The sequence below is a fragment of the Labrus bergylta genome, chromosome 12 (assembly GCF_963930695.1).
Source record: "Labrus bergylta chromosome 12, fLabBer1.1, whole genome shotgun sequence".
Lineage (NCBI taxonomy): Eukaryota > Metazoa > Chordata > Actinopteri > Labriformes > Labridae > Labrus > Labrus bergylta.
Window position 1 is genome coordinate 22,290,956 of NC_089206.1, and position 16,377 is coordinate 22,307,332.

The 16,377-nt window shown below is 42.7% G+C and overlaps 2 protein-coding genes across 2 annotated transcripts in view; one reads left to right on the top strand and one right to left on the bottom strand.

Annotated features, from left to right (window-relative positions):
- Window positions 1–4,289, bottom strand: part of LOC109981535 (LHFPL tetraspan subfamily member 4 protein) — a 28,753-nt gene extending 24,464 nt beyond the window's left edge. Inside the window, exon 1 of the mRNA XM_020630363.2 lies at window positions 2,985–4,289. Coding sequence (XP_020486019.1) covers window positions 2,985–3,393 — 409 coding nt within the window. The 5' untranslated portion in view covers window positions 3,394–4,289. The remainder of the gene's footprint in view (window positions 1–2,984) is intronic.
- Window positions 4,290–15,550: 11,261 nt separating this feature from the next.
- Window positions 15,551–16,377, top strand: part of LOC109981556 (copine-9) — a 69,759-nt gene continuing 68,932 nt past the window's right edge. Inside the window, exon 1 of the mRNA XM_020630392.2 lies at window positions 15,551–15,942. Coding sequence (XP_020486048.1) covers window positions 15,863–15,942 — 80 coding nt within the window. The 5' untranslated portion in view covers window positions 15,551–15,862. The remainder of the gene's footprint in view (window positions 15,943–16,377) is intronic.

Genomic DNA, 16,377 nt, shown 5'->3' on the forward strand with positions numbered 1-16,377 from the left:
ATTGGTGTGTCCCATTCTGTGAATTCACACAGCATTCACAGCAGGAGCTCCACACACACACACACACACACACACACACACACACACACACACACACACACACACACACACACACACACACACACACACACACACACACACACAGCGTTGTGCTCCCCCGCCGAAACCATCTTGCCTTACTGGTGATTTGAAGTTGATTATCATCTGTGTTTGAGGTCTGAGATTGCAAGAAAGACTGTCCAAAACTTCACAGCACCTTCTCACTCCCAACTCGATGATTTGAGAGGTTGGTAAGGTTAGGAGGAGAGAACGGGGAGGAGAGATCCAACCCACGACCGCTGGGACGAGGATCTGAAACGGTACAGAGTGGGGGGGGGGGGTCACTTTGTGCCACTGAAACGGCAGTCTGAGGGCTTCCGAGGCTCCACCCACTTCCTGTAAACAGCCTTTTAAGCTTGTGTCCACATGCTGCGGTCTTGTTGTCACATTTCATTTCAAATATCTATGAAGTTTTGGTGGAGCCCTAAGATTTATCTTGTGACTCTCTGGAGGAGACCTGGAACCAATGGTCCAGACTACAGAGCTGTATTTAAGAGAAGCACTGTCACATGCACTCATGCAGCTGCTTCATGCTTTATGAAATGTTATATCTGAGAACCTTTACACTTCAGTTCATTTCAGGAGTAATACTTCACTAAAGTAAGATCTTTGTCCTGTAATGGAGTTTCTTTTAAATTGCAGTACTCTAACTTTAACTGAAGTGAAAGATGAGAAACTTCTTCCTCCACTTTTTTTTTTTTACCACTTGATTAATGGCTCGTGCAGAGACCCAGGTTGAGTTCCTGTTTAGTCATGAAGATTTCTAAAAAAAAATCTGTACCTCGGCTATTCTGTCCGATTCGTGCTGATTGTAGAGCGCCGACCGTTTTTCCAACACAGTCGGCAGAACAGAGGACGGAGTGGGCAGATGAGGATGAAGGAAAGAACAATATAGAAGGGAAATAAAGTGCTGATTTCTCTCTCTCTCTCTCTCTCTCTCAGGATCCTGACTGTTTCTGTACAGAAAACCGACCTCCCACGCTATTCTTGCCTGGCCTATTTATCACATTGATCAGCTTATGAAGAAGTGGGATGTACACAGGCGGCACGCTGGTAATGTGAGTAAGAGAGAGAGAGATCATGATTTAGCTGCATCTTCTGAGAGAAGTGTTTTGAAAAGGTTGAAGTCTTGCTGACATGGTCGTTTTATTCACTTGGCCTTATGTCATCTGATTACCATAGATTAACATAGAACAGACATTTTTCCCTCTCTTTTTTCTTACACAATGATTTTAACATCTAGTAGCAAAATTAAAATCTGCAGATATTGAAAGAGATGGAAGCAAACCCGTAGACTGATAACATCCGTTTCTAAATGTTTTTTGGACTGTTGTTTGGACAAAATGAAGTTTGAATGATGTGACCGGGGGCTCTGGGAAGTTGCTCTGGGCTTACTTTGCTTTTTGACAACTTTTTGTAAATTCTCTTTAAATTTAAATAAATGATCTGAATCCTAATCATAATTTTAAAAAAAAACATGTTAGTTGTATGCTTTCCGGGCAGTTTCAGATTTTGGAAAAAATTATTTTTGTTATCCATCTTTATAAATCTGCTTCTTTTCGATACAAAGCATCACCTTTAACCTCCTACTTTGTGCATTAAACGAGTTCCTAAAATCATTTTGTTCTTATGCAACGACATCTCTAAAAGAGTTCCAGCCCGGGCACTAACACAGAAAACATTTGTTAAAGTTAAAGACGCTTTTATCTCAGCTGTCCCTGGCGTAAGCATGATTCCAGTTATGTCTTGGATGTGTTGGGGGAGCCACCATTTACCCCTCCTCCCCACCACCGCACACACACACACACACACACACACACACACACACACACACACACACACACACACACACACACACACACACACACACACTTACAAACTGTGACTACCTACAGCAGCAAGAGACAAACAACAGCATCCTGGAAACAGTAATCCAATCGACCTGGAATCATCCCTCAAAATAGCCTGATGTAAGCCCCCAGTCACAGGAGAGTGAATTCACACCACAGCACTCTGCATCGTAGTCTATACGAGGAGCTGAAATGGATGAATGAAGGATATTTGCATTTCATCAGCATAACGCTGTGATCCTGCTGCTGCTGCTGCGTTCCTTACAGATGCTCTGGTGTATCCTCAGAATATCAACTATAATGGGGGGAGCTCCGTCCCTCTTATTGGTTTTCTGTGGCGTGAATAAATCAGCAGAATGTGTTCCTATACTGTCTCCGACCCTGTTTTGTTGGCAGGCATGGACAATCTGTGCAAGACTCCTCCACATTAACTGCAGCGTGACATGGCCATGGTGTTTTTGACTATTTGATTTCAGTGAAGAAAACAGACAATGATAAAAAAAAAAATAAAAAAAAACGCTGCACAAACACCATGTCACCTTATTTCTACCCGGGGTATAGGGGGTCACGTGGTACTCCTGTGATGTTTCTATAGGAACGTGAGCCATGCAGGGATATTCAATGCACTGACCTCAGGAGTCCATGACGAGGCGTGATAGCCCACTAAAAGCCTTTATGTGGGGGTTTCTATTGTTGTGCTTCATGCATACAGCACAGCGTTTTTTTTTGTCAAACATTTAAACAATTATTTTTGATTCATTTTTCTACCATATATCAAATTTAATCCAATTTAGGGACAGATTTGGAGGTAAAAACCTTAATCTGAAAGGTGTCACAACTGCAGCAGTGGATGTAGAGGTGACTAAACTGGAGGGCTGATCATTAAAAATGTGCATACTGCAAGGTGGCTTAACGTGAAAACACAACCTGCTGGTCAGTTGAGTTGTTTCTTGTGTTTTGCTTGTGAGTGTTTGCATTTTTTGAGGCTGATTAAAAAAAACAAAAAAAAAGCTCAGTAATTCAAAGAGTGCCTACCGCACAGCAGCTGCATCCAGGCGCAGGTCTTGTAAACGGTGGAGGTGTTGCAGAAGAAGAAGAGCGCCATGCAGGCGATGCAGCTGAGGGTCAGCACCATGGACAGCAGCACGAACACCGAGGCCGCCTTGAAGGCTCCGGACGGGATGGAGCTGAAGTCGGAGAAGCTGCCCACGCAGGTGAGCTCCCGGCTGGGCGACGGCCCCGTGCCCACGCAGTAGTGGAAGAGGCCGAAGTAGCCGGCCTGCGGCGTGTTGACGCTGTCGCCGATCCAGTAGGGCTGGATGAACACCACCACGTTGACGATGGCGAAGCAGATGGTGAAGATGGCCCACAGCACCCCGATGGCCCGGGAGTTGCGCATGTAATTGTCATGGTAGATCTTGGAGGCTTCTTGGGAAGGCAACATGTTTGGTGTTTTTTTTTTGTTGTTGTTTAGTTAAATCCGTGTTTCTCTCTTTCCACCCCCGTACTTTTCCTTTTTTTTTTTTTTTTTTTTAGATCTTAACAAGAAAAGAAAATCTATTAAAACCCCTCACTGAACAGATGTGTTTCGTTTTTCTGTATCAAAGCTCCTTTTTTTTCCAGCTTTGGCTGTTTCTTATTAAAGGCTAATAAAAGGCCCTACATAACCACACGGTAAAAAAAATGTAACCTGCAAATATGTGTGTGATAATACAAGACGACACATTGTAAAAATGAATGAGAGAAAATGCTACATTGAAGCAAATACAAAAAAAAAAATCATAGCCAACCTATACCACTAATGAATTATTTACCAAGACCAGTGATTCAACATTGCTGTCTAAGGCTCGTTTCCTTGGGGGCTACACCATGAATGATGTAAAAAAAAAAAAAAAAATCCATCAAAATAGGGGTTTCTTTATTTCACAGTGGAGGTGGGTTAAAGCTGTTTTTCATCCTCATCCCTCAGTCCACAGCCTTCCTTCAGGATGTCCTTTATTAGCATCCGTGAGATGAGATGCTTCTTGTTGCCTGTAGCGCCAGCGGTGGACCCCGTTTTTACCTTCCGAGGCATCCGTGGGGTGCTCCCCTTCTCCCCTTCTCCCCCCTCTGCTCTTCTTCAGAGTCCACGCAGCATGTGGGGGACCAAAATGAACGAAGAAAAAAAAGAGGAAAAAAAAAACCCGAGGATGATGTCTGAACACGAACCCTCTCTTGTCAAATTTCAACAGTCCTCTCTCGTAAATCCGACATCCTCCACCGCCTCGCCTCCATTATCATCACGGTTTTTTTTGTGGTAGCCTTTATCCTGTGTGTCTCCTCTCCCTCTCCCCCTCTCTCTCTCTCTTTCTCCTTCCTCCACCTCCCGTTTCTATGCGCGCGCCCCCCCCCACCCCCACCCCCGGAAGATGCTGATGTTGTCCTGATGACAGCGATGGAGCGCGTCCACGTGTACGCGGCCACAGCAGATACAGGAGTAGGAAATTTGCGTCGACGCGCGCCCCCGCCTCTTTTCACCTTGAATTAGAAATCAGACCAAGACACACGTTAGACCATGGCCTCCTGTTTGATCAGTGATTGACCTAATGCTAAAGGATGTGTTGTACTGTGTGATGAAACAAATACTCCAGTCTTATTAGAAAACCAGCTAATATATCTATCTATGAGAGCACAACTGCATATTATTTAAGGTTTTTTTGTGGTACTTTCTTTTCATTGATATTTTCAGAGTAAAAGAAGGCAAAAGAAAAGAAGGTAATAAAGGTAACACGTGTCTTACATTAGTGAAAAAAACAGTTGTACATTAGTGAGTTTTTTCACTTAAAGGCTTTATATGTGATTTTTCACACAAATGTAATATAAATCAAGTATATCCTCTGAAAATAACTCTGTGAGTCATGACTGTCTACAATGGGTGTAACACCAGAGTCCCACTGTCTGTGATGTTTTCAGAGTTTTCAGAGTTCTATCTTCAGTTTGTTTACATCGCCTGGACGGCCGGCTGACTCCTCCCCTCGTGTATAAAAGTTGTTTAATTGAGGGACTAGAGAAAAGAAGAATAACATACTGTACTCACTGCTTAACTGTGTTTCTAGATCACGCTCATTTCAGGTAAATTTACATGCAGTGTGAAGATACGAGCATAATAAAGATCGCTAGCATTAGCATGCTAACACAACAATGCACCGCAAGTTGTTTTGGTTTCATGCTGGTGCTCAAGGGCGACATCTGCTGGATCAAAAAATCGCATATAAAGCCTTTAAGCTGGATTACATTTCATACATTAGTCCATTTCTTCCAGACCTTTATATATTAGTCAAATGTTAACCTTAATGAGAAGGTCAGACTCTCCATGCAGGGTATTTCGTTGACTATTGCTAACCAATCAGCAGTGGCGTTTCTAGAGTCTGTTGGGGCCTCAGGCAAGAAATAATTGTGGGCCCTACAACCTGCATTTTATCCCCATTATGTCTGCCATTGTCCCGACGCTTACTCCTCTTTCTCTGTTTTACCTGCTTCTGTTTTCTCTCCATCATTTTTATGGTGCTTTCCAATTGATAACTCCTCTGTGCGAGTGGAGGGGGGCTGGAGGTGTGTCTCTGGAGGAGAGCGGAGGCTTCAGTATGGAGGAGGTGAGGGCAAACAGCAGTTTGTTTTGGTTTCATGCTGGAGCTCAAGGGCGACATCTACTGGATCAAAAAGTCGCACACTCTTCCTTCCATGTCTTTATCGGCTCACACTGAACAGGAGGGCAAATTTTCTTATAACAAACCCCGTTTTGATTTTATGAAGGATACAAGTTATTCACAATGATGGGTGTGACAGATCTGACTGCTAGTGTTAGCGGTGTATCAGTTTGTCAGGCGGTTTAAAGCTCGACTCAGCTCCGACTCTTTCATTGAGTGGAGGTTGGATCGATCATTTCTGATGCATTTCATGTAGTCAGAGGAATCAAAACGCAGAATGATTGATAGGTTTGATCTATAACCGATTGCCAGCTGCACTTTTATGCAGGTATTTATTCCTGGAGACAAATAAACCATCATCAGAATCCTGCAGGAGCCTGGATGTCATTGTGGACTGAACTCCAAAGAGACTATATTTCCTGCAAACACCAAAACCTCCTGATGCGAAATTGGTCACTAAAGCTCAGGCTACAAATGTGCTAAAAAACAGAAGCTAGAACCCTTCCCATGTTGAAAATCCAGACCCCCCTAAGTACAGATTATCACCTGACTTCTGCCACCAGTAAAAGTCCCTGCACACAACTATAAAAGTATACAAGGCATAATGAGCTGCTGCAAAGATGACCTACAGTTAAGTTTTTACAGAGAGTCTAAAAATGTCTGCCTCTTCCTTTAAGCTCGAGTGATCATGAGGATGAAGTGGTTATTAGACGTGTGAACAAGAATATCTGCAGATAAAAAAAAAGGATAAAATTAGTGCTACCGCTGAGTGCATCACAGTTCTCGCTTCTCTTTGTGTTTTTTGTATTCAGCGCTCTCATATTCTTCAGGGCCAGATGTTGTTGCGTTAACTATTGAAGCCTTCGTTCTCTGTCCATTAAAAGCTCTGTTACGCACTCTGGGGAGACACGCATCTGCCCTCCAGCTAGCACATTCATGGAAAAAAGTAGGCCAAGACAGTATAGTGTGTGTGTGTGAGAGAGTGTGTGTTTTAGAGGTGGAACATACACAGACTGTTGTGTAGGACGGTTACATACACAGCTGAAGTTTGGTGTTCAAGCAGGTTGTGTTTGAGTTTGACAAAATAAACAGGAAAAAGAGCAAAATCCCCTCATGTTTCCTGTTTCTTTAAAGCTCCTAGACGTGTTAAATTATGCACTGGCTTCACTTTTCTGTCATATCTTTCGGCCGTGGCGTACATGCAGAACACACGTAGCACATCTGGATGCTGTCTAAACAAACATGTTATTTTGCCGTCCACTTCTGCAGCACTCAGACTTTCTTTTCCCCTCATCCCGAGGCCTCCTGTCGTCAGTTAGCTGCAGCATGGGAGTTGACAAGCTGTGGTTGTGTGTGTGCAGACGTGTGAGCATGTGGGGGTTTATGTGCGTTTGCGCGCTAAAATCAGTCGGGTGAGAGATAAAGGAAGAGGAAGGTGAGGAAGTGATGACATGTCAGTGGAAGAAAATAGACTTGTAGTATAATAGACCCTCTGAGAAATAAAAGGTGTTCTGAGAGAGAAAGAGAGAGAGAGAGAGAGACAGAGAGAGAGGGAGAGAGGGAGAGAGGGAGAGAGAGAGAGAGAGAGGGAGAGAGAGAGAGAAAGAGAGAGAGGGAGAGAGGGAGAGAGAGAGAGAGGGAGGGAGAGAGAGAGAGAGAGAGTGAGAGAGAGGGGGAGAGAGAGAGAGAGAGAGAGAGCGAGCGAGAGGGAGAGAGAGGGAGAGAGAGAGAGCAAGGGAGAGAGAGGGGGGAGAGAGAGAGAGAAAGAGAGAGGGAGAGAGGGAGAGAGGGAGAGAGAGAGAGAGAGAGAGAGAGAGAGAGGGGGAGAGAGAGAGAGAGAAAGAGAGAGAGGGAGAGAGAGGGAGAGAGAGAGAGCAAGGGAGAGAGAGAGAGAGCAAGGGAGAGAGAGAGAGAGAGAGAGGGAGAGCGAGAGAGAGAGAGAGGGATTTTTTGATAGATTTCTAAAAAAACCTTTATTAGTCAGATTAGAAGTCAGATCACTTTCTCACCAACAGCAAACAGACAAAAATCAACAACAACAAAAAAAAATGCAACTAGCTGTTCTGATCCCTCTGATTGTATATCCTTAATAACTCAGATATGATGACGGTGATATAAAGCATTGTTGATGCATGCATGAGCTACTTTGAATTCTTGTTCAGTCCTGCTAGATCATGAAGTACAACATGAACCACTTCCTGCTTCTTCATGCATGAAGTCATGTATGAATTCAAGATAATTCATGTAACCTTACTTTAAAGTGTTATCGTATCAATTATGGATGATGACACACTTTTAGACCTTGCAATGTGTGTGTGTGTGTGTGTGTGTGTGTGTGTGTGTGTGTGTGTGTCTATCTCAGCACACAGTGATTTACCTTTGTGCCTGTGATCCTGTCTTAGGCCGCCATCTGCTGGACAGCAAGTGAACTCCATGTTTGTAAAAGTCTGTTTACAAATATTAATTATTCATCCAGTGAGTGCGTGGAGAGCAGGTACATTTTTTACACACATGAAAACATCTTGAGGGTGTGTGTGTGTGTGTGTGTGTGTGTCAGGTAAAACATCATGCATCACCAAATTAAAATCCCTAAACTAGATGTGCATGTTTTTTTTTTCTGTCCCTCAATACTTTATGACTTCCTCTCCCTCTCTAGATCTCACAAGTTCTAAGGATTTAGTGGGAAGAACTGGAGAGGAGCCTGCAGAGAGAGGCCTGCAGGTTCAGAGCCTAGACTGAGTAAGGGTCAGCCTAATAAGAGGAGGGGATGAAGCCTGTTACATTCAATACAGAGCAGAACAAATATATCAAGAAACAGGAAAGAAAATAAAAGAGCAAGTGAATAATAAACTCTACACTTTTTCCAACAATCCAACAGGATTGTGTGATAATTGTCAACAGGCAGTAAAGCACAGCCTCATATCATGCAGGACGTTCATACAGGAGAGACGAGTAATGATGTCATGTTTGCAGAAAATAGGAAAGCCAGTGGAAGCTAGTGTGAGGAGCATCTAGGAGTGTGGAGAATAAGAGTGAGCACAAGGGAGGAAAGGCCTCTATAGTGGATTTGAGACGTTTACATAATGAAGGAGAATGGATCCTGGAGGTGCAGCAATGTGGATGTATGCTGCTGTAAAACACCAAAGAAGAAGAAGAAAGAAGTAGGGAAGGATTATTGTGCGTGTATTAAATTTTAAGTTAAAGTTGTGAGAAGATACATTTCAAATCAAGCTGTAGGTGATAACGTCAATCACCTCTTAAAATCACCTCAGAGGTCAGTCTGGATTATCTGGAGTGCACCTGATGAGATCCGCAAAAATCTAGCACACCATGAATCTATTTTACAACCAAATCTGTATTTTTCTGAATATTTGAAGAGTTTGAAAGCGAGTCCGTCTTCAACCTGCTTACATCACTTCATGTCCCACCTTACAGCTCTGTTGATAAAGTCAGGTATAAGAACATTTCCATTTCTGTCTTATAACGGAGCAGCTGTTTGCTTCATCCAGTGGCTAAAGCAATTTTAGAATATATTCAAATGGTGATTTTCCTGTATGAGAAGAAGCACTGTGAACGTGTTGACAAATTCCCTCCAATGCAAATATTACAGATGATATTTAAGTTGCAATGCCACCACTGACCACCAGAGGGAAGCATTACACCAAATCTGTTGCTGTTAGAGCGCAGACTCTTTAGTTCAGTGCATGGACATGTTGTTCTTTATAAACCCCTATCAGTCATTTTCTCGACTTTGCATTTAAAAATGAAGGAAAAACATGATTTTTAAAGACTCAGGTTGTATTTTCTAGTGAGTGTTCAGAGGTCTGCTGTGTGGTCGCTTTGACTTGTGTTTTCTTGTGTGGTGGAGGTAGTGTTCTATAGTCAAGACCACACTAACCGAGACCAAGACATACCCGAGACCAGAGTGCTCCGAGGCCGAGACAAGACCATAAATATCTCTTCAAAATCCTAATCTTGTGTTCAGGGGGCGTGTCACTCACTTAGACCATAACACCAGGAAGGTTGCGGCCGTAACCAGGGGATAGAAATCAAACTACAAATGAATTGTGTGTTGTTTAGAAAAGTGTTTTTTCCCTTCTAATCACAGTAATGATGTGGAAAAATATCCTGTCAGTGGTGGTCTTGACTGGTCTTGATTTAAAATCAAGAGTCCAACAGACTGAGTCAAAATGCGTTCGATTCAGAGATGAGACCGAGAACTTCAAAAAGTCTCGAGACCAAGATTGATTTTGAGTACTACACTACAGAGACCCTAGAGGTATAGTCATCAAAAAGTCACATCACAGTCTGACCCTGCAACGATAACTGAGAGTCAGTCATGAGTCATCTTTTTGTGTCTGGACCTTCAGCATGTCCTCCTTCCTCTCTCTCTGTTTCAGATGGACTCAGGGTGTGTTTGTTGTTCCACTTGTTCAGCTGATCACAGGCTGCATGTTGGCCGAGGTTTGTGCTGACTTTCAGGCAATCAGACACAAGGCTTTCAAATCAGAAAAAGCTGTCACATCATCAAAGGTTTTTCAGACTGTGTGGCTCGAGATGGAAATTGAAAAATGGAAACCGGACTCTCTCAGAAACACACAAAGCAAAGCAGCTCTCTTTTTGCACTCGAGCACTTCTTTTGACTGTTGTTACTTTTTATGTTTTTTTTTTTTACATCTATACCTTCCTACGCTTCCTCACACCTTTAGATGTACACTCATACTTTATGTGTAACCGCACGCCTCTCTATAATCATCATGTGCTTGTTTGTATATTTGCATCTCGTTTAAATCCGACTGAATCATCACATCCTAATCAGAGAGACTTGTGAACGCTGCAAAAAAAAATGTGACGCGCTACTCTTCACAGTCGTCCCATAATCAGTCCTTCATAGTTTGTTAAGAAAAAGTACTGAGGGAAGTTTGGAAGTGCTCGTTTTAATGAAAAGAGATGTCGCTGCACATTCATGAAAAGAAGCTAAAGAAATGGCCTCATCATGCAAGACGAGGGGAAATCTGCAGAAACGTTTGAAGACATGCACGGTGCAGATTTTTTCATTTTTACTAGCTAAAGAAGAATATTTTTTTATTTAACCTTTATTTAAGCAGGTCATTAACCCATTGAGATCAGGATCTCTTTCATGAGGGTGACCTGGCCAAGAGAGTAGCGCTTTTGGAGTCTGTTGGGGCCCAAGGCAAGAAAACTCCCATGGGGCCCCTCCAAACAGCGTCCATCCCCATTATGTCATAAAAAATCTGACAACAACAAAACATTTTGCAGAACTTATGCATTAGTGTCTCTCATCCATACTGAGGGCTAGACGAGCACCTCTTTTGGGAGGTTTCATACTGAGCTACTGCTGCGGTTTACTGTTTGTCAGCCCTCGGGGCCCCTTCATTTGGGGCCCAAAGCAGTTGCCTCTGAGCACATGTCATTAGAAATATGTCATGACTAAGAAACAATTTCCAAACAATAAGTGAAGAGAAAACAACAGTTAAAATGTGCTAATGGGTTCACAGATAAAGTGCAGAGTCGTGATCACAGACAGATAATTCAGAAACACACCAGGCTCTGTCCAATGGTCTCACGTCTTTTTGTATTTTGAGATCGACTGAGAGGCTTGAAGTGAAATGAGATCTGCCAGTTTCAGGTCATTGTGGAGAAAGTTCTCTGCAGAGGGAGCAGCAAAACTAAACGCTCTTTTCCCCGAGCTCAGAGCGGAGACGAGGAACTGACAGTTTAAAAAAAACATCACAGAGTGGCTCCTGGTTCTTTGGAGGTAATAAAACTGAACAAGTATTAATTAAAGAACAAGAGAATAAAAAAAAAAAATCTTTTGGCATTTTGAAAATGTCGTCAATAAAATGAGAGAAAGGGTTGATTATTATCTTTTTTTTTCCTTTTCAGGAATAATTTCACAGTGTCTAGGAATAAGCTGAAAAGGGTTATTTAATTAAAAATAATAATAAAGAGAGATGTTTTTTTCTATCATTTTGCATTTTTAAAACTCAAACTTTATTCTCAAAATGGAATCTTAACTGGACTCAAAGTTATTCTCATTTTTAACTTTATTCTTCATATATTGAAAATACAAATAACACGATTTGCTTCGAGATGAACTGCTCCTCTGATTTATTTTCGTGCCTCACACTGCAGTTTTATTTTGTTAGCAGTATTTATAGTTTTCAGTAAATATGTAGAATACATTCTTTACTCATTTATTCTCCACAAAAAAAGTTATTATTTTTTTCAGAAAAGTCAAAAGTGGAAGAAAACTGAAGACCAAAAAACAAAGGTATAAATAATCCAGGTGCATGAACTCAGGATGTTTAGAAAAATACAAAAGGCCAAGAAGCATTAAAATACCCCAACGCGTCTTAAGGTCTTAAGTTTCCTCCACTTTTCTGAAGTCTTCCCTCCCATGAGCACCGGTGGTTTGGTTAGGGGGATACCGGAAGCGTTCCTGTTGTCTCTCAAACTCTTCACTGACTTTTGTCTCTCTCTGTGATTGTGTCTTTTAAAATGTTTGGGGCCGTCCATATTGTTTATGCATGACACAAATATCAAATCACTCATCACTAACATGTATCAGAAGCCACCAGATCAAACCATCCATCCATTATCTATATCGCTTATCCTGTTGGGGGTCACAGGGCTTTGGAGTCGATCCCAGCTGTGATTGGACGAGAGGCGGGGGGCCACAAGTCAATCATACATACACAGGCAAACAACCAGTCACACTCGGGTAATTTAGAGTCACCAGTTAACCTTGTGAGCATGTCTTTGGACTGTGGGAACCCAGGCAGAACATACAGGAGGACCCTGTCCAACAGGGATCTGAGCCAGGATCCTTCCTGCTCTGAGGCAGCAGCACTAACCGCTGCACTGACACCGTGCAGCCCCGAGTCAAAGCAACGATTGCAAAACTGAGAAATTGCTTAATTTCAATCTGAGGTCCCTACACACTGACTCAACCTGCCTAGTGTTAAAGGGTTGAACGAGATAGTGACACTTATTTTATTGAAACACTGAGGATGGAAGTCTCTGAGCTCTCCTGAAGTCTCAGTTTGATGATTACTCAGTGAACTTTATGCAACAACAAAGCTGTTTCTCTTACTGAAGGACAGTCTTTGCTTATGCTGGACTAATAAAGAGAACCCAGATGTTGTTTAAACTCTGCATCAGTATCCATCTCTGAACTCAGAGTGAGTCTTAGATGTTTGAAGAAATGGGGAAAAAAAGGCAAACGGGCTAAAAAATACCTGCAGAAAAACAGCAAATTAGTTTTTTTCTTTTCTTAGTTTAAATAATTGCTGGAGGCTTCAAGTGTTTGTCAGCCTCCTGCTTGGCTCTGCAGTGAAATGGAAACCAAACAGGACTTCTCCTTGAGTAATTAGCTGCCACTCCACACACACACACAAATTAACACAGAAACACACACACACACAAATTAACACAGAAACACACACACACACACACACACACACACACACACCTCCGTCCACTTTATCGTCCGTTTGCTTTATTTATAGATCACCCGCAGACAGGAGAGTGAAAACAGTTTACACTCTCTTCCATCCTCTCTCTCCTTCCTTCTACTTTCATTTCATCCTTATTTTTTTGGTCTCTCATTTCCTTTTTTCATCTTCAGAACATCCGCCATTTATCCTCCGTCCATTTGTGGCCCACTCTCCCCTCGCTGTTTTCTTCAGTCCATGAAAAAAAATGTCAGTTTCTGCATGATCAGCTGCAAAATTGAGTGAATCTGCTCGCAAACACACACACAAACACACACAGCCACACACTCACAAACACATACACACACACATGGCTGGGAGTGTGAATTTTTGTGACGCTCGCTCTCTTATTTCCTCTGTCCTTAAATGAATCTATTTGTGACACAAAATGATTTAACCTGAATGTTTTACAGGAGCTTCTGCTGCAGCATCCCTGTCAGCCTTCTCCTCGAAGTATAACCTCCCAACCTCTCCTTTGTCTTCTACATATTTTCACATGCTCCCCGTGTCTGATTCTGAAGGCTGTTTGTAGCTTTTTTCATCCCAAAATACAGTATGTCAAGAGCGAGCTATTTTCTGCCAGAGTTTGATGTCCCTCAGGTGATGAGGCCGCGGTGGGAGGCTTTGAGGAGTGTGTCATGTAGCTTTTCAGGAGAGCTGATTAATGGGAAATTACAGAGTAGCCTGTCACAGATTTAGCATCGCAGACGTCTCGTTGGAAGACGACAGCTTGTTTCCTCCTGTGCGGCTAATTGAGCATAGGTGTTGAAAAAACCGACTGTTTGATTACCTGCTCCAGTGGATATGTGCAGGAATATGATGTCACGAACCTCTCTGTTATTATCAGGTGAACGGTCGAGTGTTAGAAGTCAGGAGGGAAGAGGAGGGAGGACTAAATATAGACGGGAGGGTGTTTCCTGCTCAGAGTCTGCACAGGTGAATCACTCTCGGGTGTTTTTTTCTGTGCAAGAAGGTTTTTTTTCTCATTTCATAACTTTTATTTAAGACAATGGAGCTGATGCTTCACTGTCGGGGTCAGATTAAACTGTGGGAGAGCCAGGCAGTAAATAAAACAACAGTTAGGATCCTGGTCCTCCACGTGCCTCTTTTTATTTACTGCCCGATGTTTACTCGGATACCATCAAGGTTCCCGTTATAGACGGAGCACAAAGCATTGTGTGCAGAGATCCAGAGGCCAACCTAAGAAAGTTAATTTCTGACTTAAACCCCGACGTCGACACTTAAAACGTCTCTATAGCTCCTAATGGGAACTCCAGCAGTCAGTCTGATCAGTTTTTAACATCAAATATTCAGTTTCACCCGTTCGTATTGACTACGGTCAACACGGAGCTAGTTTTCACAGAATCACTCCCATGATTCCCCACAAGCCACTACATCATCTTTTGTTATTGTTTTGATTGAGAGCCCCCTGGCGGCGGATTTTACATATACTGTGCGATTAATTGACGCATTGAGGAACAGACAGCTTTAAATCGAGATATTTTTACTCTGTTAAGTTTCTTTTTTCTTCACAGAGTTGAATTCAGCTTTTCACATTTATGTTCAGTTTAGACAGTTTTCAAGGGGTCAGCCCTATGGTCCTAAGAATTTTCTCAAAATTAGGCCCTATGGTCCCACATTTCCTTTTTCATAAATTTGTATCGGTAACCCTAACTGATACAAATTTATGAAAAAGGAAATGTGGGAACATAGGCACGCTCCCGTTTTCAAAGTAGGGGGGGCCTCCAAGGGAAAAGGTTGTAAACAGCTGATGTAGACTCATGCATCTGGTTGAGGTGAAGCATTTTTAGGTATATCTTGTATTTAGTTAGTTAGCTGTTTGGTTGTTGATGTGGCCTCTGTTGTTCTTACATACATTTTTATTATCTCTCAACATTCATAGAGCACAAGGCAGACAAATGCACACAGTAACAAATATATCAACTTCTCGATGGAGGAAAAGGCCTGTTGTTCATCTAAAGACATGAAAACATGAATTTATACCTTACAATTTATTCACATTCAAAACACTGAGACCCTGAAAGTAAAAAAAAGTGATGCTTTCTGTGTGCACAAGTAGTTATCTTCTGCACATAATATAATTATCGTGTGCACACAAGATATTCTTTTTTAGGACTTCAGGGTACCAAAAACATTCTTGCAGTAGGGAAAAATGTCAACCGAGGTGAAAGGTCATTTCCATCTTTTTCAATTGAACTCTAAAGGCACGAGTAACAGGTGACTTAAGGGGAAGACAAGAATGACAACACAATCACAGAGGTGGGTGTGGGAGAGAGCGGGGGGGGGGGGGGGGGGGCACCGTGTTGTTTTTCGGAGCCTCCGGTTGGCTGCACCCCCCTCTTCCTCTTCCTCCTCCTCCTCATCCTCCTCCTCAGCTCCGGACAGACTCATGGAGCGCACCGAGAACGAACGCGTGAAGGATCCATGAACTTTAAAATCTGCCTCACAACTTTCACCGTCTCTCTCTCTCTCTCTCCCTCTCTCTCTCTCTCTCTCTCCCTCCCTTGCTCTCCATCCTCTACCGTCTCCCTCCTCCGCTGCTCTCCGCTCCACAAACCCGACACAAGAAGATCTCCACTATGGATTTACTGCGCGCTCACTCTATCTATTAAATGATCACATCTTCTCCGTCGGGTGTCTTTTTTTTTTCTCTATCTCAAGCGGATGCTCGTTAAGGACGCGGGTCGAGATGATGGCATCAATAGGGGAATTCGACCCTCTCAACACCAGAGTCCCTGCAACTAAAATAGAAGTTACCGTGTCCTGCCGGTAAGAACGAACTCTCACAGCCTGCGTGAAGCACAGCCTACCTGTGGAAAGAATCCGGATTAAAGCAGATTTAAAAAAGTCTGTTATCTCACATGCATAGTGTAGAATCTGCTGATATCACAGGGAAATTGTTTTAATATCTATCTATCTATCTATCTATCTATCTATCTATCTGCCTTTTGCTTTATGGTAAATACTTCATCCCATTTGCCAATTAGAGTCTGACTAATTAAAAATCCTTGAGACTCTCTTGATACTGTCTGATGAAATCCAGTCAATGACCCATGACATTGCTATTGATATTTGATTTTAAGACAGTGGACAGCTGTCGCTCAGTCTGTAGGGACTTGGGTTGGGAACCGGAGGGTCACCGGTTCAAGTCCCGGTGCGGACCAAAAACCAGAAATTGGTCTGGTAGCTGGAGACGTGCAAGTT